The sequence below is a fragment of the Cetorhinus maximus genome, chromosome 1, assembly GCF_964194155.1.
Source record: "Cetorhinus maximus chromosome 1, sCetMax3.hap1.1, whole genome shotgun sequence".
In the NCBI taxonomy this organism is placed as follows: domain Eukaryota; kingdom Metazoa; phylum Chordata; class Chondrichthyes; order Lamniformes; family Cetorhinidae; genus Cetorhinus; species Cetorhinus maximus.
Window position 1 is genome coordinate 53,493,215 of NC_135879.1, and position 26,400 is coordinate 53,519,614.

Consider the following 26,400-nt stretch of genomic DNA (forward strand, 5'->3'; position numbering starts at 1 on the left):
ATGCACGTTATTAAACAGATCACTATTGATTAAACAGATCACTATTGATAGGGTCAGTGAATTATCAAAGTTTATTCAGCTTCTTTGTATGTTTTGAATCTTCTGGAACATTCTGCTTGGTCGTACCCCTTATAGAACTGTGTGATGATATAACTCTATGGTAGCTATTTCCCAGTGGTACAGTACCAGTTTTTGGCTGAGGCAGTGACCTACCAGTGGAGGAAACATTTCTTGGCTCTTCCATTGCTAATACTGATAGATTAACATGGTGACAAGCTGACTCATAACATGTTTCATCTTGCATAAAACATGAATTCTTGGAATCCATATGAGTTTCGAAGAGAACTGTTATCGATGGACTAAAATGCACCCAACATTATTTAAAAGAGTAATAGGATTTCTTAATAGTTTTTTGACTGATTTTGAGTACAGTTCCCAGGATACCAGTTCCCTTACCAGAATTTACTGTTTGAACGGTTAAATATTTAAAAAAAAATCTAACTGCGATAATAGGAGGGTGGATGTTTCTCAAAGGATTCTTCGCATCGCTGGCTATTTAGTAGAATGTAAACTTAAACCAAGGTGAGTACCTTGGTGTGCTAGAAACCAACAAGAAATGTCAATCTTCGCATTTCTCATCACCTCACTAACATACACTGTGCAACATGTTTCATTAGAGAGAATTACCTAGCTTAGGCGTAATAAGCCTAGAGGGTTATATCACAACTATTACACTGTTCAAAGACTGGTTTCTCAAGATTAACATTTCAAAATAGACCCTAACTATAGCAAAATATTTTATCGCAAAGGCTGTAAAATTAAAAAGTGCTTCTCTACAAATTCCTAATTATGACATTGCACACATTCTTAGTAATGCTGATTGCATCACCTGTACCATGTCCAGTACCATTTCATACACCACTAAATAGTTCATTTCCACAGACAGAGACATGTTGTTCTTCTACTGATCATTTCTGTTGCGTCCTTAGTTCCTGTAGGGTTTTGGAAAGGACTACATGACCGTTAATCCTACTAATTTGTAGTACACTTCCGAAAGGAACTGATTTAGAAGAATATGTGTTGTTCTTCAAATGAACATCAGAAGCACACATCACACTGGTGCAACTTCAGGGATGCCAACCTGCACCTCTGGTGCCCTCTGTAAGGTTGTTTCTGTCTGTGACACTGGCACAGTTACACTCTCTCTATTTCCAGAGTTTTGACTATTTGAGGTGCTCTTGTCATCAATCTTCTTTTCAATGTCTGGGCAGTTCTGTACAAAGATGACTCTATTATATGCTTTTAGCCTTCTCCACAGCTGAAAGTAGACTTTACACTGTACATACATGAAGACGAGGCCTCCCGTAAATCCAATGGCTACAACCACCAGTTTTGTCCAAAAAGGCCATTCTAGAACACCTAATAAAAGAAGCTAACATGTTTACTCATTACCAACACAATCATATTTCTTTTTCTTTACAATTCAAAGTTTTCTTTCCAAGCATCAAATTTAAAGATTGCTAAGTTATCTCCCAAAAGAAAATCATAGGACTTTGTTCTTGCTGTCTATTGTGTATCTGTAACTGCTCTGGGCCCCTGAAATTGCAGTGACTGCTGCAGTAATTTTAGCAGCATGTGCGATTGAATGGCTGCAAATTTGGCACAGACCTCAAAAACCTGAGTCCTAGGCAGAGTTGCCAGCGGACCAGCTTTGGGACAAAGCCTCAGCCTTCCCTAAACAAGGCCACTGATACAAAGTAGACTGGACCAGGGGACCAGCCTCTCTAGGCTGGGAAATTCTGCTTCTTTGATCTCAAACAGGTCTATCATTAAGTTTAGAGACTGCTCTGCCAAATGGGATGAGTTTTACTGCTGTTTTCAAGAGAGTTTTTGAGTCCTATTGGCAACAAGAGACCATGCCAGGGAAGCAGCTAGGACAGGAAAAAAACATTTTTCTGCGTTAATGATATTATCATCCCCTTACAAAGGGAGACAAAGGGAACATAAATGGAATTTGGGAGAAGTGGGCAGAAAGGGAAACTGGTCACCCCCTTCTCTGAATTGCATGAGTCAGCTTGTGGACCAAGATCTGCCTTTGGTACGATTTTCACCATCAAGGCTTGAGTTGGGAGATTTCCCGACTCAGCAGACCCATCTCCATATAAATGGCCACCATACGCACTATCTTTGCTCTGGGGAGGTTAGGCCAGGATCCAATTGGGCACACCAACATCCTAAGCAGTTAGAATGCAGCACATAGGTGGAAGAGTGCTGAGGCGGGTTGTTTGAAGTCCTACCTTGGTTCTCTGGGACTTCATCCTTGTTGTATAAAAGGTTATTAGGCCCTCTAGCCCTCACCCATCACACCTCCTCACCACCCCACCCACTCCCCATGCCATCTCCATGCCCCCATGCTATTGGAGAAACAGATGACTGGCCATCTGTTTCTGTTGATACAGTTCTTAGATGGCCTCATTATGGATGCCTGCCTGAACTCCAAGATTAACTAATGAATCAGCTCAGCAGGGGTCTGTTTACTCAGGCTGAAGTGGAGCGTTGCTTTGAAATCTTTGATTGGCATTTTTATGAGGTCATGATAAGTTAACCTTTCTTTGATTTGCTTTTTCAATGTCTATATGTTTTTTTGGGCCAGATTAAGAAGTGTGAAGTGAGGTATAGCTTCTGTTATTGAAACTATGAATGATTCTGTCTGATTGACACTTTTATGAGGTTATAAGAGCAGCAGTTTGTTCAAAGGAGATTTTTGAATGGGTGTTTTTTTAAGTGCATTTCAAGACTTGCCATTGTTATTAAGTGGCTCATTGGTTCTTTAGTGCATACCGGGTGAGTGGGCATTGAGGATGCAAGGGCCATGGAAGAGGTATGGAGGAATGGATGTGGCATGGGGGGCATGAGGGCATGAATAGACCTTTTAAACATACCTTTCAAAAGGTTCTTGAATCTATTCTATGGTTCCTCTGAAGGATCATGTACTATGAGTCCTCGAGAGGCTGGCCTGACTCCATGGAAACTGCAAGTATTGGGGAAGGGGAGGGATATGAAATGCCTCCCCCTGAATGGAACTAGCCAAGTTGGGAGTGCAGGGCGCAGGGTCACGACCCGCACCCTTATCCTGTGCCAGTGAAAATTGCCAGTGATGGCACTGGGGCAGGCATCCTGGCATCAGGTCCCACCTGCCATTTTTAAAGACTTCTGGATTTGACCAGACTTTATGAAAATCACTGGCAATGTATAAACAGAGAGGAGAATCTTTGGCTCGGCGAGCGGGGGCGGGGCTTGCCCGCTGAGGCATAAAATGACGTGGGGTGGTGTCGGGCGTGCGTTCCGATGTCACCGCACGTCATTTAGATTTTCAGTTCAATAGGTCGAACTGTCAAAGGCCTATTAAGGCCAATTAACTAACAATTAAAATAATTAACGGAGCTACCCGTCCAACCTTAAGGTTGGCGGGCAGGCAAGGAGCCCAGGCAGCTTTCGCATTTTTCATGGAACCTCATCCACGGGTGGGATGAGGTTTCATGAATGATTTTAAATTTTCTCAAAATTTTTTATTGAAATCAATGCACATATTCCAGCTCATGTGATAATTTCACATGAGGGGACATGTCATTAAATTTTTTCAACACTTTATTGAACTGTTAAAACTTAAAACTAATCCCCTGCGGCACCTTTGTGCCTCAGGAAGATTTATGAGCTCTTTCGCGCGCATGTGTGAAAGAGCACACTCCCGATTCAGGGAACCCCCCCCCCGCCTCCCTGCCCACACAGGGAGTGGTCAGCGCTTCCGGGTGCGCGTCACACTGGGCGGGCCTTAATTGGCCCGCCCACGTAAAATGGCGCCGCGGACCTGATCGGGGGCGCCAATCGGGTCCGCGCCTGCCTGAGCTCGCCCCCGCACAACCCCCCCGACGGGGCGGGACGAAAATTCTCCACAGAGTGAATTCCCACTGACTTGACAGAATTTAATGCAGACAACAGGGGTCTCGCCTTTTAGCTGCAGGGCGAAAGTCCCTCCTTTAGGGAAAGCCGGCAAATTAAGTGCCAGTCAGTTCTGAAGAAGAGTCACACGGACTCTAAACTTTAACTCTGTCTTTCTCTCCACAGGTGCTGTCAGACCTGCTGAGATTTTCCAGTTGTTTTTGTTTCAGATTTCCAGCATCCGCAGTATTTTGCTTTTAACTTAAATGACGGGCCTTTCCTAGAACCAAGGGTCCTGAGGGCAGAAATACCACCACGCCGAGAACTGCCAGCTAATCAGAGGGGAGTGGTAGGAGCTGCCGGTTGTGAACCAACCAGAGGCCCAGGATCAGTGAGGGGCCCAGGTCAGTGAGGGCGGATGGAGGTCATTGGGAGGTGGAGGGTGTCAGAGGCAAGGGCAGGGGAATGGTTCTTAGTGGGCCCCTCATTCCCAATGTTTGGGTCCCTCGATCATTTTGACCGAGGGAGCACATGACACCCCCCTCCCCTGCTCCTCCCCAGGAGTCCTCAAACAAACATGACAGGGTTTGCTTTCTGGGCTTCCCATGTGGGTACCCTCTGGTGGGTAGTAATTGCCCACTTAAGGGTCTCAATTGTTGGCAGGGCAGGTAGGTCAGAGCCTTCTCATCCTGGAATCTGAGCAGAGGCAGGAACATGGTGGGATCCCCTCCATGCGCCTTCCTACTCAACTAAATGCCCCTGCCTGAAAACTCACGTGGGAGGTGGGCATTAAATTCCATCCACTGTCTCTCTTCAGCCTTGGCCAATTTTGCTAAATCATTGAGATGGTTTTTGAGCCTTTCTAAAGATTTTTTGAATTTGTTGTGACATTTTACCATCCCTTTGGATTTCATTTACGTACAAGTTTTTCTTTTGTCACTTGTGTGCTCCCTACATCTCCCCAAATTCGCATCTAGATTTATGAATAATTGTGGAAATAGGCTGACATAGTCACCCAAAGTTAAAATTATCCCTTAGCTTTCTGGCAGATACTGCACCAATTCTTAGCTATTTAGAACTGATTTCTGAAAATCAGCCACCATGTAACTGCAGCTGTGTCTGCAAACTTGTTATAGAGTGGAAAAGGTAATTTAGCTTTTGGTGGGGGTGGAAAATGGGTAGTTGTGGATTTTCCAATGCCTTCAGCAAAGTGAAAAATTGGGCCGTCCGTGCATCTGTTAAAGCTAGCACATTTGGAGCTGTTCAAGTTAACAAAACTCTTACGGCAGAATTTTCTCCCCATCAGGGAGATCGGCTCCACAATAAAAAATCTTGAAAACAGAAAAAGAAATTCCTGACATGTCCCCTCATGTGACACTGTCACATGAGTTGGGACATGTCCATCACTTTTAAATACACTTTTATTAAATTTTTAAAAACCTACATGAAACCTCATCCTGCTTGTGGATGACGTTTCATGTTTTTTCTAATGCCCACCAGGGCTCCTGGCCTGCCCGCCAACCTTAAGGTTGGACGGGCAGGTCCATTAATTAGGTTAATGACTTTGTTAATGGCCTCAATTGGCCATTGACAGGTCGGCGGGTGCACAGCTGATTCTGCTGAGCCCCCACCCACCTGAAAATTTAAATGAGGCGGGGCGACATTGGGAGTTCCGCCCGACGTCATCCCGCATCATTTTACGTGTCGGCGAGTGGCCCCACCACCCCCCACCCCCCACTCACTGACCGGGAAATCCTGGCCTAAAAGTAAATGTAAAAAAAGTTATGATTGAAAACCAAAAAGTTCATTTAATTTAGTTATAATATTCTTCCATCCCAATAAACTGCATACTGCAACAATGTCACTCCATTTGTGAACAATTAATAACTGTTCTCTGCTGGTGCATGTAAAAAAATACCCATGTACCATTTGAATGGATATTTCTCTGTAAAAAGAGACACGCTTTTCATCTTGCACTCATCAGGACAGAACGCAAGATTGCCAATAGTAAAGGGAACAATAATTTATACTGAAGCAAAAACAGAAAATGTTGAAAAAACTCAGCAGGTTTAACAGCATCTGTGGAGAGAAAGACAGAGTTAACATTTTGAGTATGTATGACTCCTCTTCAGAGTTAAGGAGAAGTAAAAATGTAATGAAATTTATACTGTTTAAGGGGGGTGGAGCAGGTGAAGCTGGATAGAAGGCCAGTGATAGGTGGGGGCAAAGGAGAGATTGCCAGAGATGTCATGAACAAAAGGACAAAGGGGTGTTAATGGTGGTGATACTGGCTAAAGGAGGTGCTGATGGTGGCATTAAGGTAAGAAAGCAGAATGTGATAATAGCAGGACAAGGGTAAGCACTCTGGAAAGTGAAAACAAGAACAAGATGGCCCTTGTAGGGGTGGGGCGGGGGGAGTGGACGGTGGCGGGAAAAAAATTGACAATAGGATAAAAGATGGAGATAAAACAATGGGGAGAATTTTTCCTATGGCAGCAGGCTGGGCAGGAGCAGGTGGGGGTGCGCGCGCAGCCAATCGCCACCCGTGATCGGCTGTGCACCGCCATTTTATGGAGGTGGGTCAATTAAGGCTCGCCCAGAGTAATGTGTGGCCAGTAGCGCTCAGCATGCGCATGAAGGAGTGCAGAAACCTCTGTGCTTCAGGGAGATTGAATGGATTATAAAAGCTTTTAATAAATAAAGTAAAAATTTATTTAAACATGTCCTATCATGTGACAGTGTCACATGAGCTGGGACATGTTTGTGAAGCTTGGAAAATATATCTAATTATTTTATAAAACCTTCAGGAAACCTCATTCTGCTCGTGGAAGAGGTTTCCTGAAAAATGTGAAGGCCGCTTGGGCTCTTTGCCTGCCCGTCAGCCTTAAGGTTGGACAGGCAGCATTCTTAACAAGTGTAATTACTTTTTTAATGGCCTTAATAGGCCACTGACAGTTTGGCGGGCACACAGCCACCTCCAGCACGCGCCCACCAAACAAAATATCGAAATGACGCGTGATGACGTCAGGATGCATGCTCGATATCATTGCACAACATTTTACACATCGGCATGTCGGGCCTGCCCCCGCACGCTGACGGCAATATTCTGCCCAATAAAATGAAAATAAATAAAAATAAAAATAAGTGGATAAAAAATAAAATTTAAAAAATAAAACTGAATATTGCAAAAAGGGGATAAGAAAAGGGTGAGGAAGGAGGAAAGAGTTCATGGTCTGAAGTTGTTGAACTCAATATTCAGCCCGGAAAGGCTGTAAAGTGCCTGGTCGGAAGATGAGGTGCTGTTCCTCCAGTTTGCGTTGAGCTTCACTGGAACATTGCAGCAGGCCAAGGATGGACATGTGGGCATGAGAGCAGGGTGGTGTGTTGAAATGGCAAGCAACAGGGAGGTCTGGGTCATGCTTGCGGACAGACCGAAGGCGTTCCGCAAAGTGGTCACCCAGTCTGCATTTGGTCTCTCCAATGTAGAGGAAACCGCATTGGGAGCAGCAAATGCAGTAGACTAAATTGAAGAAGGTGCAAGTGAAATGCTGCTTCACTTGAAAGGAGTGTTTGGGCCCTTGGACGATGAGGGAGGAGGTAAAGGGGCAGGTGTTGCACCTTCTGCGGTTGCATGGGAAGGTGCCATGGGAGGGGGTTGAGGCTTTGGGGTGATGGAGGAGTGGACCAGAGTGTCTCGGAGGGAATGGCCCCTACAGAATGCTGACAGGGAAGGTGAAGGGAAGATGTGTTTGGTGGTGGTATCATGCTGGAGTTGGTGGAAATGGTGGAGAATGATCCTTAGATTGTGGAGGCTGGTGGGGTGAAAAGTGAGGATAAGGGGGACCCTATCATGGTTCTGGGAGGGAGGGGAAGGTGTGAGGGCAGAGGCATGGGAAATGGGCCAGATATGGTTGAAGACCCTGTCAACAACAGTGCAGTGGGAAACCTCGGTTAAGGAAGAAGGAAGACGTGTCAGATGCTCCATTTTGGAAAATGGCATCATCGGAACGGATGCAAAGGAGCTGAGAGAATGGGATGGAGTCCTTACAGGAAGTAACGTGTGAGCATCTGTAGTCGAGGTAGCTGTGGGAGTCAGTGGGCTTGTAATGAATATTGGTGGACAATCGATCGCCAGAAATTCAGACAGAGAGGTCAAGGAAGGAAGATGGCCATATGAAGGTGATGGAGGGGTAGAAATTGGAAGCAAAATTGATAAATTTTTCCAGGTCCAGACGAGAGCAAGAAGTGGCACCGAAATAGTCATTGATGTACTGAAAAAAGAGTTGTGGGAGAGGGCCTGAGTAGCACTGGAACAAGGAATGTTCCATATACCCATAAAGAGACAGGCATAGCTGGGGTCCATGCGGGTACCCATAGCCACACCTTTTATTTGGAGGAAGTGAGACAAATTTAAGGAGAAATTGTTCAGTGAGAGAACAAGTTGAGCCAGACAGAGGAGAGTAGTGGTGGATGGGGATTGTTCAGGCCTCTGTTCAAGGAAGAAGCAGAGAGCCCTCAGACCATCCTAGTGGGGGATGGAGGTGTAGAGGGATTGGATGTCCATGGTGAAGAGGAGGCGGTTAAGGCCAGGGAACTGGAAATTGTTGATATGATGTAAAGCATCAGAGGAATCGCAGATGTAGGTGGGAAGAGACTGGACAAGCGGGGAGAGAACGGATTCAAGATAGGAATAAATGAGTTCCGTGGGGCAGGGACAGGCTGAGATGATCGATCTACCGGGACAGTCCTGTTTGTGGATTTTGGGGAGGTGGTAGAAGCGGGCTCTCCAAGGTTGGGAGACTATGAGGTTGGAAGCTGTGGAGGGAAGATCTCCAGAGGATATGAGGTCAGTAACAGTCCTGGAAACAATGGCTTGATGCTCAGTGGTGGGGTCATGGTCCAGGGGGAGGTAGGAGGAAGTGTCTGCGAGTTGACACTCAGCCTCTGCGAGGTAGAGGTCAGTACGCCAGACAACAACAGCACCACCCTTGCCAGCAGGTTTGATAACAAAGTCAGGGTTGGACCTGAGAGAACGGAGTGCGGCAAGTTCAGAAGGAGACAGGTTAGGGTGAGAGGAGCAGAGAAATTGAGACGGCCGATGTCACGCCGACAGTTCTCAATGAAAAGATCAAGAGCAGGTAAGAGGCCAGAGGGAGGAGTCCAGGTGGAGGGAGAATACTGGGGGCAGGTGAAAGAATCTGTTGCCCAAAGAAGTGAGCACGGAGACGAAGGCGGTGGAAGAAGAGTTCAGCATCATGCCGAGCCCGAAATTCATTGAGATGAGGGCGGAAGGGTATGAAACTGAGTCCTTTGCTGAGTACAGAACATTCAGCATCAGAGAGGGGAAGGTCAGAGGGTATGGTGAATACACAGTCAGATAGGGTCAGAGGGACGGGAAGGGGTGGAGGGTCTGGGATGGGCGTTGGATTCAATGAGTTGTTGGAGCTTGCATTCCTTAGCACCTGAAAGAAAGAGACAAAGTTTCTTGTTAAGGCATCGGCTGAGACGAAGAATAAAGTGAAACTGGGGGCAAGGACAGCTTTGAGATAGGGTGAGTCGGTGCCGCTGGAGGGAGAGGTCGAGTGTGTTAATATGGCGTCGCATGGCACTGAGTGTGGATCTCAGGATGTGATGAGAACAGCAGTCTGAGGGGCGTTGTATGTCCTGGAGATACCTGTAATCCTGGGTGGATTTGAATATGATTTATACTGCATGATAAGATGGTACATGCTGTTTGATATGACCCACCAGTTGTTGGGACGTATGGCCCACAACAATCAGCCGGGCTCACAGGGTGGCTCACTTACACATGTTAGAAGCCACATATATTCACACACACAGGGCCCTGTCCCTTGCAGACAGGAGTATGTCCATGCATTGCACCTTTTTCAACTAAACAAAAGCTTGGGGGACAGCCATTCCCTGGTTCACTCCCCATGGAAATGCCTCTACCAATCAAAGTCCACTTGCCAACTAGTCATCACTCTCTACTCATGCAGTATAAATTATTGTTCCCTTTACTATTGTGATTTGTCCTGATGAGTGCAAAACAAAAAGTTTCAACAGCATGTCTCTTTTTTCAGCAATACACATGCTCTGGACTGCCAAATGACTACTAGATAATTTTCTATAAGAATTTTTGGTTTTAGATGGTACACACTAAACATAACTTACTGATTTTTGTTTGAAAACGGAGGTCTCTCTGAGAGTGTGGCAGTTAAGAGGGTGCAAAACCCTCTAGTGTCTTTTCAATTGCAGTGACAGTGTACAACAGCAGTGCTTCAATTAATGGCACTGAGGACTACTTGAAATTCAGAGCTGGATTACTAATTGGGGCCCTGGCCACCAAAAACATACGGAAACTTCCTGTATCTCTCACACAATCCCCTCTCCCAATCTATTAAAAGGTTCGGGCTGCATCTTTGCACTGGGCCCTGTATTGGGTTAGGGCTCTCGGGCACAGGCCCTGTGGATTAATACGCCTCTGTTGAAATGCACACCCCATGCACTTTGAATCACTTTGTTTCAAGTGAAATATAAGTGCGATAGAAACATGTGGAAATAATCTGTGGTTCATTCTCCATGGCTGTGCCACTTGCCAACCAATCAGCACTCTCTTCACATACAGTATAAATTGTTGTTTCCCCCTTATATTTGTATTCTTGCAAGTGTCCTGATGAGTGCAAGACAAAAGCTTCAACATGTCTCTTTTATTTAGCAATAATCTGTTTTTTATTAAACAAAACTGCAATGAGGACCTCAGACACACAGAACATGATAACTGGGTAATTTTGTGAATTCAGTCACATATCAGAAAATCATCACCACACGGTGAAGTGCTCTGATTTCCTGATAAGCACTTTGGCATGTGGGATTTCCCACCAACATCGCAAACTTGAACAATTACTCCTACATTCCCAAAAGACTTATTCTTACCATTGTCATTACCCTGCTTGATCTCCTCTGCTGTTCGGTCTATCAGGACATACAAAGACCACACAACACATGTGATTGCCACAATATGGAAGGTGACAGAGCAGACAATCTTCCTTCTTTCACTTGTTGACATCTGCAGCTTTTCCCACTGGAGGAAATATGAGAGGGAGAGAGAGAGTTATTCTTGTGGCTAAGGGGAATGTTATGACTATGTTATGCTATGTGTCAAAAATGTTTGAAAGGTGGAATGAATGTTCTGGAGTAACTTGAAATACACAGTTTCACTGAGGAAAGAGCAGAGAATCACAGAATCTCAGAATTGTTACAATACAGAAGGAGGCCATTTGGCCCATCATGTCTGCTCTGGCTCTCTGAATGAGCAATCCACCTAGTTCTACTCCCCCGCTTCCTTCCCATAACCCTGCACATTCTTCCTTTTCAGATAATATCTCAATTTCCTCCTGAATGTCTTGACTGAATTTGCCACCACCACAACCTCAGGTAGTGCATTCCAGGTCCTAACCATTCACTGTGTGAAAAAGTTTCTCTTCATGTCTCCATTGCCTCTTTTTTGCCAACTACCTTAAATCTGAGCCTTCTCATTCTCGGTCCTTTTGCAAGTGGGAACAAGTTTTCCCTATCTATTCTGTCCAGACCCCTCATGATTTTGAACACCTCTATCAAATCTCCTCTCAACCTTTACTTCTCCTAGTAAAACAGTCCCAATTTCTCCGATATATCTATCTAACTGAAGTTCCAATTCCATGGAACCATTCTCATCAATTTTTTCTGCACTCTCTCCAATGCCTTCAGATATTTTCTAAAGTGTGGTGACCAGAACTGGACGCAATACTCCAGTTGAGACTGAATCATTGCTTTATACAAGTTTAACATAACCTCCTTGCTCTTGTACTATATGGCTCTATTATCAAGGCCTAGGATATTGCATGTTGTATTAACTGTTCTGTCAACCTGTCCTGCCACCATCAATGCCTTTTGCACATATACACCCAGGCCCCTCTGCTCCTTCACCCCCTTTAGAATTTTACATTGTCTCTCTGCATTCTTCCTACCAAAATGAATCACTTCACACCTCTCTGCATTGAATTTTGTCTTCAACTTGTTTCCCATTCCACCAACTTGTCTATGTTCTTTTGAAGTTCGACACTATTCTCACAGTTCACAATGCTTCCAAGTTTCATATTATCTGCAAATTCTCTGCCTTCATGGAGCTTTCATTCAGCGCTCACCTGCGTCTGCGCTTATGTCAGTGCCTGCCCACCTCCCACTCCCACCCCCAGAGCGTTAAGCATTTAAGCCCGCGTTTCACGCTGGCTGGTCATTAATTGGCCAACCAGCGTGTAATCGCGATCGGGGGCTAATCGCAATTGGCAGTCCATTCCCCAGCTGCTCCTGGGCCTGCCAATCATGCCCGCACGCCGACCTAAAAATCTTGCCCTCTAATATATCTGCTGAAATGCGGACAAAGGATGAACATATTATTGACTAATATTGCCAATATTCTTTTCTACTCTTGTTTCTGGGCTGGAAAAGGAAAACAAAATTGGACATGACTTCCACTCCGAGTCGATACTTAGAAACCTCTGTATTAAAGTGTGCATCTCTGAACATCCAACAGTCTATTTTCTTTTGCTCTGTTTTGTAATACTGGTCAACACAATGGGCCATAAATTGCAATAGTCAGGCATCAAATGGTATCTACTATTAGTTAAGCCTCCCTTTAAATGTTTAAGTTTTAAATTTTGCATGGCCGGATGTCAGTCTGTATCAAGTCTGTAAAGTTTATCTACATAATCTTTATATATGTGATTTCATTTTCATTTTGCTGATATTAAATATATAAAGTATAGGATGACATAAAAGTAAATTTGTTGAGAATACGAGCTCATAAATTTACAGTAAGGGAAATGGCATCTGGGACCTGAGTGAGCAAGGCAAGCAACTGTGTATCTCCTTATCAATTAAATTGAAGGACTGTGAGATTAACAGTGCTAGAATTGAGAGGGAAGGACATAAGAGCATAAGAAATAGGAGCAGGGATAGACCATGTGACTCATTGAGACTGCTCTGCCAATCAATATGATCATTGCTGATCTTGGGCTTCAACTCCATTTTTCTGTCTGCTCCCCATATCTGTTAATTCCCTGAGAGAACAAAAATTTATCTATCCCAGCCTTAAATGTATTCAACGATGGAACATCCACAATCTACTTGGGTAGAGAAATTCAAAAATTCACAGCCCTTTGACTGAAGAAATTTCTCTTTGTCTCAGGCCAAGTGATTGTCCTCTTATTCAGAGACTGTGTCCCTGTGTTTTAGATTCCCTGACCAGGAAGTATAAATTAAAGTAGGTGAATTGAACATCAAATCAGGTACAAAAAGGGAAATAAAGAGAAAGAAAGGTGAAGAGAGAGAGAGAGAGAAAGAGACAGAATGGTAAAGTTAAAAATTGTGAAATTTAAGATTCAACATTTTAAAATATTCAACAATTAATACCTGAAGGAATGAAACTCCACAGTAGTTAATTTTCAGGTGCCAGAGAGGTTGATTTGCAGTAATTATAATGAACATATTGTTAAAAGGGCACTTAAACTTGAAATGACAAGATTTAACATTTTGTGCATTGCTTAGTTCACATCTACTGTGCCATTACTGCAACTTCATTCAATGCATTTCAATGGTGAGGCAGCAGTGAGATGCTGTTTTTATGAAGCTAATGGTGGAGCAGCGCAACACGTAGAGCAACATTTGGATTTTGAGTTTAACTGTGCATCTGCTTCTCATCTGAAGTCGCTGTAGTACTTATGCTTATTAAAAGCTGGCACTAAATATGACTATTTTGACAGTTAATTTTGGCCCATTAATGTTAAATTCCTGTCTGCATTACTTTAAAAGTAGTTTGTTGCGACAGCCAGCTCCCTAGTAAATTGCTTTTAAATGATTCTCTCAATTTAAAAGACAAGGCTGATAACATGGCCTGGATTTTTGTGGATGAGACATGTATTGGGAGTCAGGACTTTCCCCAACTCTGTGATCCCGTCTCCATTCTGAAAGTGCCCACCCACCTTATTTTCATGTCAGGAAGGCGGGTATGAGCAGAAATGGGCCCAGAGACGGGGGCAGACCAATGCTGATGCGGCCCAGTTTCCAAGCCTGTCTCTATGGATGGGAACATCAGTGGCTCAAAACAAAAAACAAAGCAATGCAGTTTTATGGTTCTCCGCCCCCACCCTCCTTCATCGCCGCCTTACCCCACATCCTCTAACGAACTCACCCAAGCGTTCATTTTTGCCAATATAATAGCATGTTGCAACCCCTTCAAACGCCTATAGAATTGTCAAAATAAATAAAAAATTAGCTGAACAAGATATTGGAAAACAAACACAATCCCATTCAACGTCCTGCCAACAGGATGACACAGATACACCTCAGATTATGTCATTTTCTGGTGAACTGTAAAATGGGAAACACTCTTTCTGCCTCAGTGAAAATCAGTTCACAAACTCACGCTTCGGACATAAATTAAGAGGCCTTCCCGATCATGGGGGCCATCTTTAAAATGGCGTCGGCAACTTGAAACAACAGGTGACTTGGAGGGGTTGGGGTGGGGTCACAATCCTTCTCCTTTCATGGGCTGGTGAAAACAGCTGCTGCCGGGAATGGAAGCAGGACTTCTGGATCCGGGACCTGGCCATCATTCTTTTCAGAAACCCGCCTCCATTTGGCTCCATTCATTAAGTCAACAGAGTCTAACATGGTATGTCCCTGAAATCATTCTGTGAGATACTATGGTGCATAAATGCTTATTATGCTTATCTAAAATTTCTCCCTCAGCTATTTTTGTAGAGACATTTACTTTATTTTATTTATTTTAATCAGGTTAAGGCCTCTGCTAAGATATGAAAACATTGGAGCAAAGAATTAATACAGCAGGATTTTTCAGTCAGCATGCAGGGGCGGGCCTGACATGCCGATAAAATGACGTCAGGTGTGTGTCCCGACGTCATCGCGCTGAGTCGCGATGTTTCGTTCGGCGGGCGTGCTCCGGAGTTGACTGCGTGCCCGCCAAAATGTAAACGGCCCATTAAGGCCATTAAGGAACTAATTAAAGTAATTGTAAATGCTGCCTGTCCAATCTTAAGGTTGGTGGGCGGTGAAAAGGCCAAGTGGTCGTCGCATTTTTTAGGAAACCTCATCCACGAGTGAGATGAGGTTTCCTATAGCTTTTATTAATTAAATTTTTTAAAAAATCATAAATATAAACACATGTCCCATCTCATGTGACACAGTCACATAAGGGGACATGTTTAAATAAAATTTTCAACCATTTATTTAATTATTTCAACATCGATTCAATCTCCCCGAGGCAACTCTGTGCTTCAGGGAGATTGAAGTGCTCTTTCGCGTGCATGCATGAAAGAGTGCTGGCCCCGACTCTCCCTCTTCCCCCTGCCTGCACAGGCAGCACTCAGTGCTATGGCTCGCATAGTATGCTGGGCAGGCCTTAATTGGTCCACCCGTGTAAAATGGCGGCGCAGAGCTGATTGCGGGCGGCGATCGGCTCCAGGACGGGCCCCGCCCGCTTCTGCTGAGCCCGCCCGCTGTCTGAAAAATTCAGGCCATAGAGTTGCATCCAACAATAGAATTTAAGAATCAATGGATTACTATTACCAATACACTATGCTATTATCTCTACTGCTACAGGCCAAGAGAAAGAATTGAAGCAGAATGCTCCATACTTCTCAGTGAGCATGAAATCAGTCTATTACATGGCATTTATAAACTAGTTTCACTAAACAGTACAGAAAACACCATCTCTATTTGTAGCAAAGTGTCCTCTCACATTGGAGAGGTTGTTACAAAGAGAGTTAAGGCAGTTAAGCCAAGTAAGAAAAGAGTAAAAGGAAAACTAATCATGAGAGACACATCTAAACTAAAAATGTGCACAAAGCGAGTACTTCAGTTGCTAGGCAACAATATCAACCATTACACTGCTATTGAAATCCAAGGAACAACTGCTGTCAAAAATTGTTTTCAATTTTTCTGTTCATTTTACATTTTAATGTCATTCTTTTCTATTTTTTAGTCTCCCTGCAAATGGACATGTAACCTGCTCCCAGACCTCTGTTAACACCAAGAAAGCTAACTGGGGCTGGGAATTTCCAAGTTTCCTCTTTCTCATGGGGTAGTTTCCTACTTGCATTCTGCACAGGTCCCCAGTGTCTTTGTCAAGATTAGGATCTTCAGGCAAGATTTTCGAGTCGTCGGGTGGGCACAGCGGGCAGGCCTGGGAGCGGCTGGGAAAGGGCCTGCCACCCCCAAATGGCCACCGGACGGTGATTTCACGCTGGCTAGCCGTTAATTGAAAGGTGCACTGAGAAGCTCAACACTGCCGAGGTGGAGGCTGGAGGAGTGCGTGCGCGAAAGTCTGCGCATGCATCGGGGAGCTGAAGAGTTTTAATATCAAAAAGAAAGGTTTAGAAAATCAGAAAAAAATGTCCCCACATAGGTCTCACTCACATGAACAGAAACCTGATAAAAATTATGTGAAAACATTTTCATTTTTTAAAATTAACGTCGGAAACCTCATTCCACCCATGGAAAAGGTTTCCTAAAAGATCAAAAGGCCAGCTGGCCGATTTGCTCACCTGCCAATCGTAAGTTTGGATGGGCAGCGAAAAATAGCACTTAATTAAAATTTTAATAGCCTTAATAGGCCTCTGAATTGTCGGTGGGCGTGGCGCTGACTCGCGCGCATGCCGACTGAAATATCGCGTGAGTGCACAATGACGTCGTGACGTTCGCCCGACATCATCGCACACTATTTTATGCCTGATCGGGTCGGGCGCATGCCCAGCTGTGGGACATAAAACTCTGCTCTTAGTGTTTATTGAATTGGTGGCTCAAACACAATGTTTGGTTACCATCACGAATTTCATTTTGACTTAGAGTAGCAAGGTGATAATGTTAGATCAAACATTGTTTTGAACTTTACAGCCAGTGGTATCAAGCACTCCCCAATGGCGCTATTATAATGTTGAGCTCGTCAACATTTCTATGCCAGAATGCCCAGCCAATAGCCAGGGTGCAACAGTCCAATTCCATTGTTGCTATTTACTTTCAGTGCACTTATGCTTCCTGAAATATCATTCTTTTCTTAGAAATAGGAATATGTATTCTTTTACAGCCCCTGTGTCTGTGCTGTATTAGTGTCAATCATGCTGAATTGAGGAGAAATGTTATGTTGTTAGCTTGCATCTTCTGGGAGTTTGGTTGACAGTTTCCAACACACTTCACTTTAGAACAATTATCAGACACCACAGAAAGCTATGATTAACCATCCTGTTGAGCTTGGGTTGCTCTGCTTGCCCAGCTGACAACGTAAACCAAATGGGAAAAGGAAACAATAATGGGGAATTAGTTACCAATATAAAGCAAAAAATAAAGATATGAACATGCTGGAATAAATCATAACCAGATACAGAAAATTTTATTTTGTCTCTGTAATCTTTTAATACTAACAGATTTCTCAAGGCATTAGTCACCACCAAAGCTAAAAATAAAATTTGTGTCTCTCTCTCTGTAACTGTTTCTCTACATGTCTCACTAATTCATTCCGTTACTCACTGTATTCCTTCCATGCACTCTTTGGTTTTTCAGAAACTTTTTCTCATCATCTTTGTGCTCTTTTGGTTAGCTTTGACTAGGTTTCTCATTCTTTATGTGACTTTGTCTTTCCTATGTCACATCTCTCTTTTTGTTAGGTTTCCACTCTCTGTACATTTACTGTATGCTTCTTCATTGATTTACTATATCTGCATCTAATATATTTTTAAAGCCTTTGTTAAATGACAAGATAAAAGCCAAAACTGGGGGATCTGGGCCAGGCCAATAGGGGGCTGGGGGGATCCTGGGGGATTTGCGTGCTGCCTGGGAGTGAACAAAGAGGGGTGGGGTCTAGCCTGAGCTGGTCTTTCTTTAACAACAATGGGGCTCTGGCAATCCAGAAACCATTACAACAATGAGTTCAGCAAATGTGTCTGGGGGCATGAGCCTGGAGATAGCAGCAAAGGTTTGATTATCCAAGGGCAGAGGCTTTGAGTGAGGGAGATTGAACTAGGGGGCTTGAAGCTAGGATAGACTTGGATGGCAAAGGTTGAAAGAAGTGGATCTTTTGAGATCACAGCTACAACAAGGCTTTGCAAGACCAGCAGAGTGAGTTTTATAATGGTTCTGTCAGCAATGGGACCTCCAAGACAGCTAATGTCCCAGAAATTGATTACTCTTTACATTAGCTTTAGAAGCAGGAGTAGCAGCACTTGGCTGTCAAGATGCACTTACTCAGCAATAACCTGCTCACTGACGCTCAGTTTGGGTTCTGCCAGTGTCATTGAGTTCCTGACTCATTCCAGCCTTAGTCAAAACATGGACAAAAAAGTTGAACTCAAAAGGTGAGGTGAAGGCAAGAGTGACTGTCCTTGAAATCAAGGCAGCATCTGGCCGAGTCAAGGAGCCCTCGCAAAACTGAAGTCAGTGGGAATCAGAGGGAAAACTCTCTGCTCATTGGAATCATTGCACAAAGGAAGGTGGTTGTGATCATTGGAGGTCAACTATCTCAGCTCCAGGACATCTTTGCAGGAGTTCCTCAGGGTAGTGTCCTAGGCTCAACCATCTTCAGCTGCTTCATCAATGACCTTCCTTCCATCCATCATAAGGTCAGAAGTGGGGATGTTCGCTGATGATTGCACAATGTTCAGCACCATTCGCGACTCCTCAGATACTGAAGAGTTCGTGTCCATTTGCAGAAAGACCTGAACAACATTCAAGCTTGGTCCTATAAGTGGCAAGTAGCATTTGAGGCACAGAAATGCTAGGCAATGACCATCTCCAACTAGAAAGAATCTAACGATCGCCTCTTGACGTTCAATGGCATTACCATCACTAAATCTCCAAATATCACCACCCTGGGGGCTACCATAGACCAGAAAGTGAACTGGACTAGCCATATAAATACCGTGGCTATAAGAGCAGATCAGAATTTTGTGCCGAGTAACTCAGCTCCTGACTCCACAAAGCCTGTCCACCCTCTACACGGCGCAAGTCAGGAGTGTGATGGAATACTCTCCACTTTCCTGGATGAGTGCAGCTCCAACAACATACAAGAAGCTCGACATCATCCAGGACAAAGCAGCTCACTTGATTGACACCCCATCCACTATCTTGAACATTCACTCCCTCCACCACTGACGCACAAGATGCACTGCAGCAACTCAACAAGATTCCTTAGGCAGCACCTTCCAAACCTGTGACCTGTACCACCAAGAAGAACAAGGGCAGTAGATGCATGAGAATATCACTACCTGCAAGTTACCCTCTAAGTCACACACCATCCTAAATTGGAACTATATCATTGTTCCTTCACTGTCGCTGGGTTAAAGTTCTGGGACTCTCCCACTAACAGCACTGTGGGTGTACCTACACCACATGGACTGCAGCGGTTCAAGAAGGTGGTTCACTAACGTCTTCTCAAGGGCAATTAGGAATAAGCAATAAATGCTGGCCTAGCCAGCAACGCATTCCTTGAATGAATAAAAAAGAATCAGTAGACGTGCCAGTGCTGAATTTTAGTGAGGCTACCTCCCCTCCTCTCTGGTCTGCAGCAGTACACGGCTAGGCCTCCAGCTCAGGGAGGCAGGCTTGAAGGTAGGAAACCGGAATTGGAGGGGAACTAAATGACAGAAAAAGTCAGGGGTTGAGGCTGATGTTGTCCTCAGTGATGGAGAGCTTGGGCCACTCGTTAAAAGTGCACAGAGAGAAGGAGCAGAGCTGGAGCATTCAGAACCGGGATAAATGGAGCAGGACTTGGTACATTTACTGTGAGCATGGAGGCTGAACAGAGGGAGGGAATGGGGAACTATTATCACCTAAAACAGTTTGAAAACGTTTTCCCAACAATCTGTTTACTTTATGATATCACACAGTTAGCATGAGGCAATCAGCAAAGGCTACAGGCTTGACACTATATTGCAATTATAAAATATTACAAACAGAAGATTTTAGTGGGGAATTAGGAATAAAACATACCATAGTTATAAAATCAAAGATTTTTTGAGATAACAGCTAAAAGGAGAGCAATGCCATCTAGTGATCATACACTTTACTGCACTAAGAACTCCTTAATCCTCCTTCAGCTTCATTGTAAAGAACCGAGTTACATTATGGTTAGGATTAGGGTTTGGTTTTGCACTAGTACATAACCAAATTTGTGGCACCATATGCATTCAATATATATTTTGATGAAACATTTGGGTTTTTAGCAACCTGCTAATTAGGGATCAGCAGAAATTGCACCATAACAACATGTTGAACACTGTCATTATTATTCCAGACACTACCATTACATATACAGGGGCTTTGAGACAAGTGGCCAACTATTCTGTTTTGTATGCTGGTTGCATGAACTATCTTATCCAGAGCAGATGTACTCTGACTCTGGTAGTTACTTCAAACTGGTTTATTAGCACTATATATATAGATAGGTTATAGAGTAGATGCATCTCTCAGGAGTACAGACTGTTCCATCCTCACCCCTGAGTCTCCAGCATATGACTGCTGATGTCATTGTTACATCATGATCGACATCACTTATTACTATAACTACTCTATGAACTCATTACGCTACACCTCCCCCAAGTATACTATCAACTTCTTTAATAACAATGTTAAACTATTTACATTGTATTCCTGTAACTTCATTTTACTGTTACAGATCACATCCAACTCCTACCCCTTACTCTTACCCCCACCCCCCCACCCCCCCACCCCACCCCCTCCACCTCACAAGTCACTGTTATAAAGGATTCAATCTCCCACACTGTTCTTGGTTCTCTGGGAGGATATTTTAGAAACATACAGATGCTCCTCTTTTTTGTGGAGGGCTTCATCATCAGTGAAATGGGACAACAGCTTTCCAGGATTGCTGGTAACTTCATGACCGTTGAAGTGTGAGGACCATGGAACCTATTCAGTGAAATACTGATCCAAGAAAGACATCTACACTTGCACTCTCTTGAACTAGAAGACAAGGAATTAGGGCCCACACAGGAATCTTCTGCTCCCTCAAAACACACCAGGGAAAAACCTGTGAAGACAAAGGATCTTCAAATCCAGTGAAGATTTTCACAGCCGTATCATTCACTGCTGCATTGAGGATGAGAAAGGAACTGAATACCTGAGATTCAGATGAATCTGGATAACGAGAAGAAGAACGACAACATTCTTGTAGACATTGCAGGAAACGAAGAAGAGATGACTTCTCCATGACATTTTGGAAAGAACATTCATTTTCTGTAGGCATTGGTAAGATTGCCACACTGCTCAGTGTGAGGCAGCTCCACCATAGGCAATGGGGAAAATTGGTGAGGATAAGAAGATAAGACAACACCCCTTTCAGCTTTGGGATGAATCTCTAAAACAATATATCTCTGAAGATGTAGAAGCTCAAATGATTTGGCTTTGGCTTCTCTGCTGAAGAACAGCTTTAGTGGGAAGAAGGTTTTCTGATGAAATTGAAGTGTGGGTATCAATTTACTTTCATCCAAGATTATAGGCTCTACCAATGCTTTGGCAGTGTGATCTGCTTTGGAATTAAGCATTTTGTCCTCCCTAGACAACTCTTTGTGGTCAATCAATGATATACACGGCATTGTATTGGTGGGTTCAGTAGGGCAAAGATTTGAATGCTGCGCTGCTGCAGTATACACAGCTGACTCCTCAAAAAAAATACAACAGAGACTTCATACGGTTCTGCAGGAGATTCAAATCATGAACCAACCTTTAGGACCTCATCTTCCAACGGATCACTTGGTGTACAATGGCTTCTTTTTCATTGCCTTCTTCAGGGGAGAGCCAGCCAAAGTCTAAAGGTCTTCTTGCGGATGGCCACTGCCTTCTGTAACCACCTTCTCTGGCCCAGCTTCATAAAGAACTGAAAGATCCACAACCTCAAATTTCACCTGGGGTCTAGTGGATGATGTCTCTGTGATGGAGAGTGAACTGCTCAATGAATAAATGTCACCAGCTGCTGTGGGATGAAAATCCACTAGTTCTACACATGACTTTGGAAATCCCTCAACGAAAGGCATCCAGTTCAATTACAGGTTGGCATCCACTTTTTCAAAAATGCCAAGTATTATACCGACATCTCCACTCATTAAGGCTATGCTTGACTTTAGACAATATAGAGGGAATCAAAGATCTGTTGCCCTTTATAACCAAGAGTGGTAATTAGGCAACCTTTTATTGGAAGGCTTGTGCTTGTGCCACCTGGGCCTTGCAATTTAATATCTTATGGGTAGAGGGATATTGATTGGGGCAGTCTAGATGATCATCTAATATTGTAACACCAGCTCCAGTATCAAGTCAGTGTCAAAGCCTTTAACTTTCACTGTAACTAACCAATAGTTTTGATCAAGACCATTTACTTCCCCTAAAATCTCTATAATTTTATACCTGTCATTATTTCCAATTTCTTGGATAGTGTGCATTTCATAAATATATTGGTTCAACACATTATAGTTTGCACATCTGTGGTTCACGGAGGTAGCTGCTCATGGAAAAGTGCAGCTGCCTTCAAACAGATCAAATTTTCATGAGTGGGATGTCCAAAACATGACTAATGGGATTTACACTTTTCAAGAGAAAGTTTGAAGCTGCCAAAATTATTTGGAGAGGTGGGGTACCCTTTTGGAGAGGTCAGTTATCCATTTGTATAGGAGATGGGAGAGGTGAAGTGCCTTTCGAGATTGATAAAATCAGATATGAATGTGAATAAAAAGTGAATGAATGCATTGGAACTGTCAAGCTCATTGGAACTGTCAAGCTCATTGGAACTATTAAGCTGTCAAAGCATTTAAATTTCCTACCCTTTAATTTTTTTAAAAGCAGTCCGCAATTAAAAAAACAATGCTTTCTATTTCACTCTATCTGTTGACATAAGTCTGAGGATAATCATTATAGGATTTGTGCTATATGATCAATTCTACAACCTATCATTATCACAGTAGGATACCTGTTAGTTCTCAGTTTGATTGACTGCTCCAAGTGGTTATAAAATCTTTGATGAGGGGCTAGAAATACAAATGCTCATTTTTATAAGGGTAGTGCTTGAATGAAATGAAAAGTAAGTACTTGAATGAAATGTTTGTTTTTATAAGGAATTAAGCACTTAAAGGAATGTAAATGTAGTGAATGTGTTTTTATGAACGTCAGTTTTTAAAAAAATAATAGAATTTTTGCGCATAGACTGAGTGGGATTGGCGGCAATTTTTCTGCTGATCAGCCAATGATTCATCCACCTCGCTGTAACCTAATGGAGTCAAAGGTCCTGGTGCCATTTACAAACATCAGCCGAACAACTGTGGACGACCAAGGCTGAGATGTCTCCAAGCAAAAAGAAGGCAGCACCAATGACTCCCTTGAGGCTTTTACTCATGGTGTGAGCTAGCACCAGGATTTAAAAAAATTAGTTCCTGGGGTGTGGGTGTCGCTAGATGGGCCAGTATTTATTGCCCATCCCTATTTGCCCTTGTTCAGGGGCATTTAAGAGTCAACCACATTGCTGTGGGTCTGGAGTCACATGTAGACCAGGCCAGGTAAGGATGGCAGATTTTCTTCCCTAAAGAACATTAGTGAACCAGATGGGTTTTTAGGAAAATCAGCAATGGCTTCGTGGTCATCATCAGACTTCTAATTTGATAATTTTATTGAATTCAAATTTCATCATCTGCCATGGTGGGATTCAAAACCAGGTGCCCAGAACATCAGTCTAATAACAATACCACTATGCCATTGCCTGCCCTATGGATAGTCCACCAACTTCATCTTACCAGCCTGGGGGGCAGTTGCACGGGAGGCCAGCTCCACAGGCACCCACCCAAGAAACGCCACCCAGTGCAGGAAGAGGATGAATGATCTCATCTGCACCACCAGGGTAAGTCATCATTGTAATCCAATGCATCATTTAAATTGTATTGCATTAATCACTTTTAATCATGTAACCATGCCTTTATTTCTTTCATATTAATGAACGTAAGCTGGTGTGGTGGAGTCCTGTGGGCACAGTTTGTCTCATGGTGGTAAGAAGATGGAGCTACGGAGAAGAGTTTTGACTGAAGACATCACTGAGGTTCATATTGAACTTTGTAAAAATAAAGACAGTTTCAACTAAACACACACACACAAACACACACACACACACACACACACACGTCAGGGCAGGTCCCTGAGCTGGTGGTTTGCCACAGGAACTTTGTCTACAGAAACTGAACTAGACAATGGCCACTCAGGAACATGTGAATTGCCTTCTCCCTACCCCAATATACCGTAATCACACCCATTGTCGACATACACCTTGGAGACACACACCCCCACTTGCTGAGGGTGGGATATGACTACATAGGGGTGGTCCTGGCTGGCTAGAGTGGGATTAATAAACCAATCTGATGATCCAATTCAAAGCATTACCTTATATGCCAAAGGCCAGGTTCAGGAAGGTTTGTAAAGACACAGCCCTCAAGGACATTTGTTACTGCAGTCGGTAGAATGGCCTAGTCAGCCAGCCATTCTGAAGTCGCGCTGGGAGATTTGTTGAAGGGCTGACCACCTGAGATTGACTCTAGCTCGTGGGATTCCTAAGCAGCTAGTGTCATTATGAGTACGTACTATTGCTTAGAGATTTAATAAAGGTGTTTCACCTTTAGTGAAACAGTATCCCAAGTTGTTGTGTGCCATTGCTATCAAGAGTAGAGACAAGAACTTTTAGACCAGGGAGGGTGGTTCTATATCATTTAGCTCACTCCAAGCAAACTCTCATCATGGCACTATGCAGTCAGTGCATCACACAACTCAGGGATCTCACACAATATTAGCAGGGGGTGGGGGGGTGGGGTGGGGGATATCAGCATTGAAAGCCTATTCACCAGCATCTCATCTATCATCCTGCACAAACACCATCCTCAGCCCTTTCTGGGGAGGGCTCAGCACACACAGTAGGCATGCATGCTCCCCAACCTCTGCTCCATCCCATCTCATCACACCCCATCCCGTTGTCTTCATGCAGGCCAAGCTTGCCCACAGCAAAAGGGAGAGATTCCAGGCCAGATGGAGGGATGGTGGACATCAAGGATCTCTCCAAGTTTGAGGAGAATGTCGCTGAGTTGACAGGGGAGGACAGGGATCGCTCCTGTGGGGAAGGTGAGATCAGCCTCTACCAGCAACCTAATACGGCTGAGCCCTCCATGAGTTGATCGCACTTTGACATTCATAGTGAGTGACATGCAATGTTGTATTCAGCCAGCTCATGAACTAAATCTATCTTCTCCCTCTTACAGGCAGCAGCAGGTCCAGACAGACCAGCACATCCAACATAAGCCCCAGCCCCCAGGCCACCTCAGAGGAGGATGCTGAGGATGCATCAGATGAAGAACTGTCACTGTGTTCACCTGCACCCTCCACCAGCGCAGAGACACACACCCTAGTGGGTCATAGTTCTAGATTAGGCTCAGGGTCACATTCTGGGGAGCACCACACTGACATTTCTCCACAGCAGACAGAGGAAGTAACAGCCCAGGTCTCTGGCACTCGGAGGATTGCTGGAGATTAGGCACCCGCTGAGTCTGAGTCAGATGGTGAGCCTCTAGAAGCAGCCATCGCAAACATTCTGGAGATGCAAAGACAAGCAGCACAACATCAGGCAGTGTTGTGAGAGGCAGTCAACAGACCAGAGTGAAGGATGGAGGAGTCCGTCCGTGTTCTGTTTGATGTCATGGTTCCAACATGCGAGCACCTTGAGGTATCCATGAGAAGGGTGGCGTCCGCCTTGGAGACCTTGGTCCAACAAATTCTGCCAGATTTTCACTCGGACTTTCACTCCATTGATAAGGCATTGGTGGGATCCATCAGTAGTCTAGGTGAGAGGGGGTGATGGGCACCTCGACCTCCTTCCAGGTACCCTTTATTCACAAGGAGTCAGGCAGGGACCCTTGGGCACCGACAGGGAGGAGGACCAGCAGCTGGACACCCTGGGGCCTTCCGCTCAGGTGACTCCATGACTGTTCAGCCAATCCCTATCCCTCTTCCTGTGACCCAGCTCCAGCTCCAAAGGCCAAGGAGGGTGCACCTGCCCCATAGCAGGAGACCCAAAGCAGGCCAGGGCCCTCCAGGCCTCAAGGCTCCAGCGGACGCCTGCCAAAGTCATCAAAGCCAAAAGGGTGCAGCAGTCAGCAGGCTGCGGATGCACCAAGACATAACGGTAGGGTTAGAAAGATTAAGAAACCTTGATATCACTTTTGGGTCATGGGCGTTCATTCACTGTATATATCATGCACCCTCATAAATATATTTGCTGTTCGTAACAATGGTCTTGTTATTTGAATGCGTCGTGCATATACATCTATGTGGCCTCTGACTGAGAGGTGAACCAAGCTCTCAGTCTCTGAATGCCCC

At 44.2% G+C, this 26,400-nt stretch overlaps 1 protein-coding gene across 4 annotated transcripts in view; it reads right to left on the reverse strand.

Annotated features, from left to right (window-relative positions):
• Positions 1-491: 491 nt before the first annotated feature.
• Positions 492-26,400, reverse strand: part of marchf1 (membrane-associated ring finger (C3HC4) 1) — a 464,939-nt gene continuing 439,030 nt past the window's right edge. For all 4 annotated transcript variants that reach the window (XM_078540780.1, XM_078540800.1, XM_078540790.1 and 1 more), the window contains 2 exons: positions 10,876-11,023; positions 492-1,419 (listed from right to left, as the gene is read on the reverse strand). In XM_078540780.1, coding sequence (XP_078396906.1) covers positions 1,112-1,419; positions 10,876-11,023 — 456 coding nt within the window. In that variant the 3' untranslated portion in view covers positions 492-1,111. The remainder of the gene's footprint in view (positions 1,420-10,875; positions 11,024-26,400) is intronic.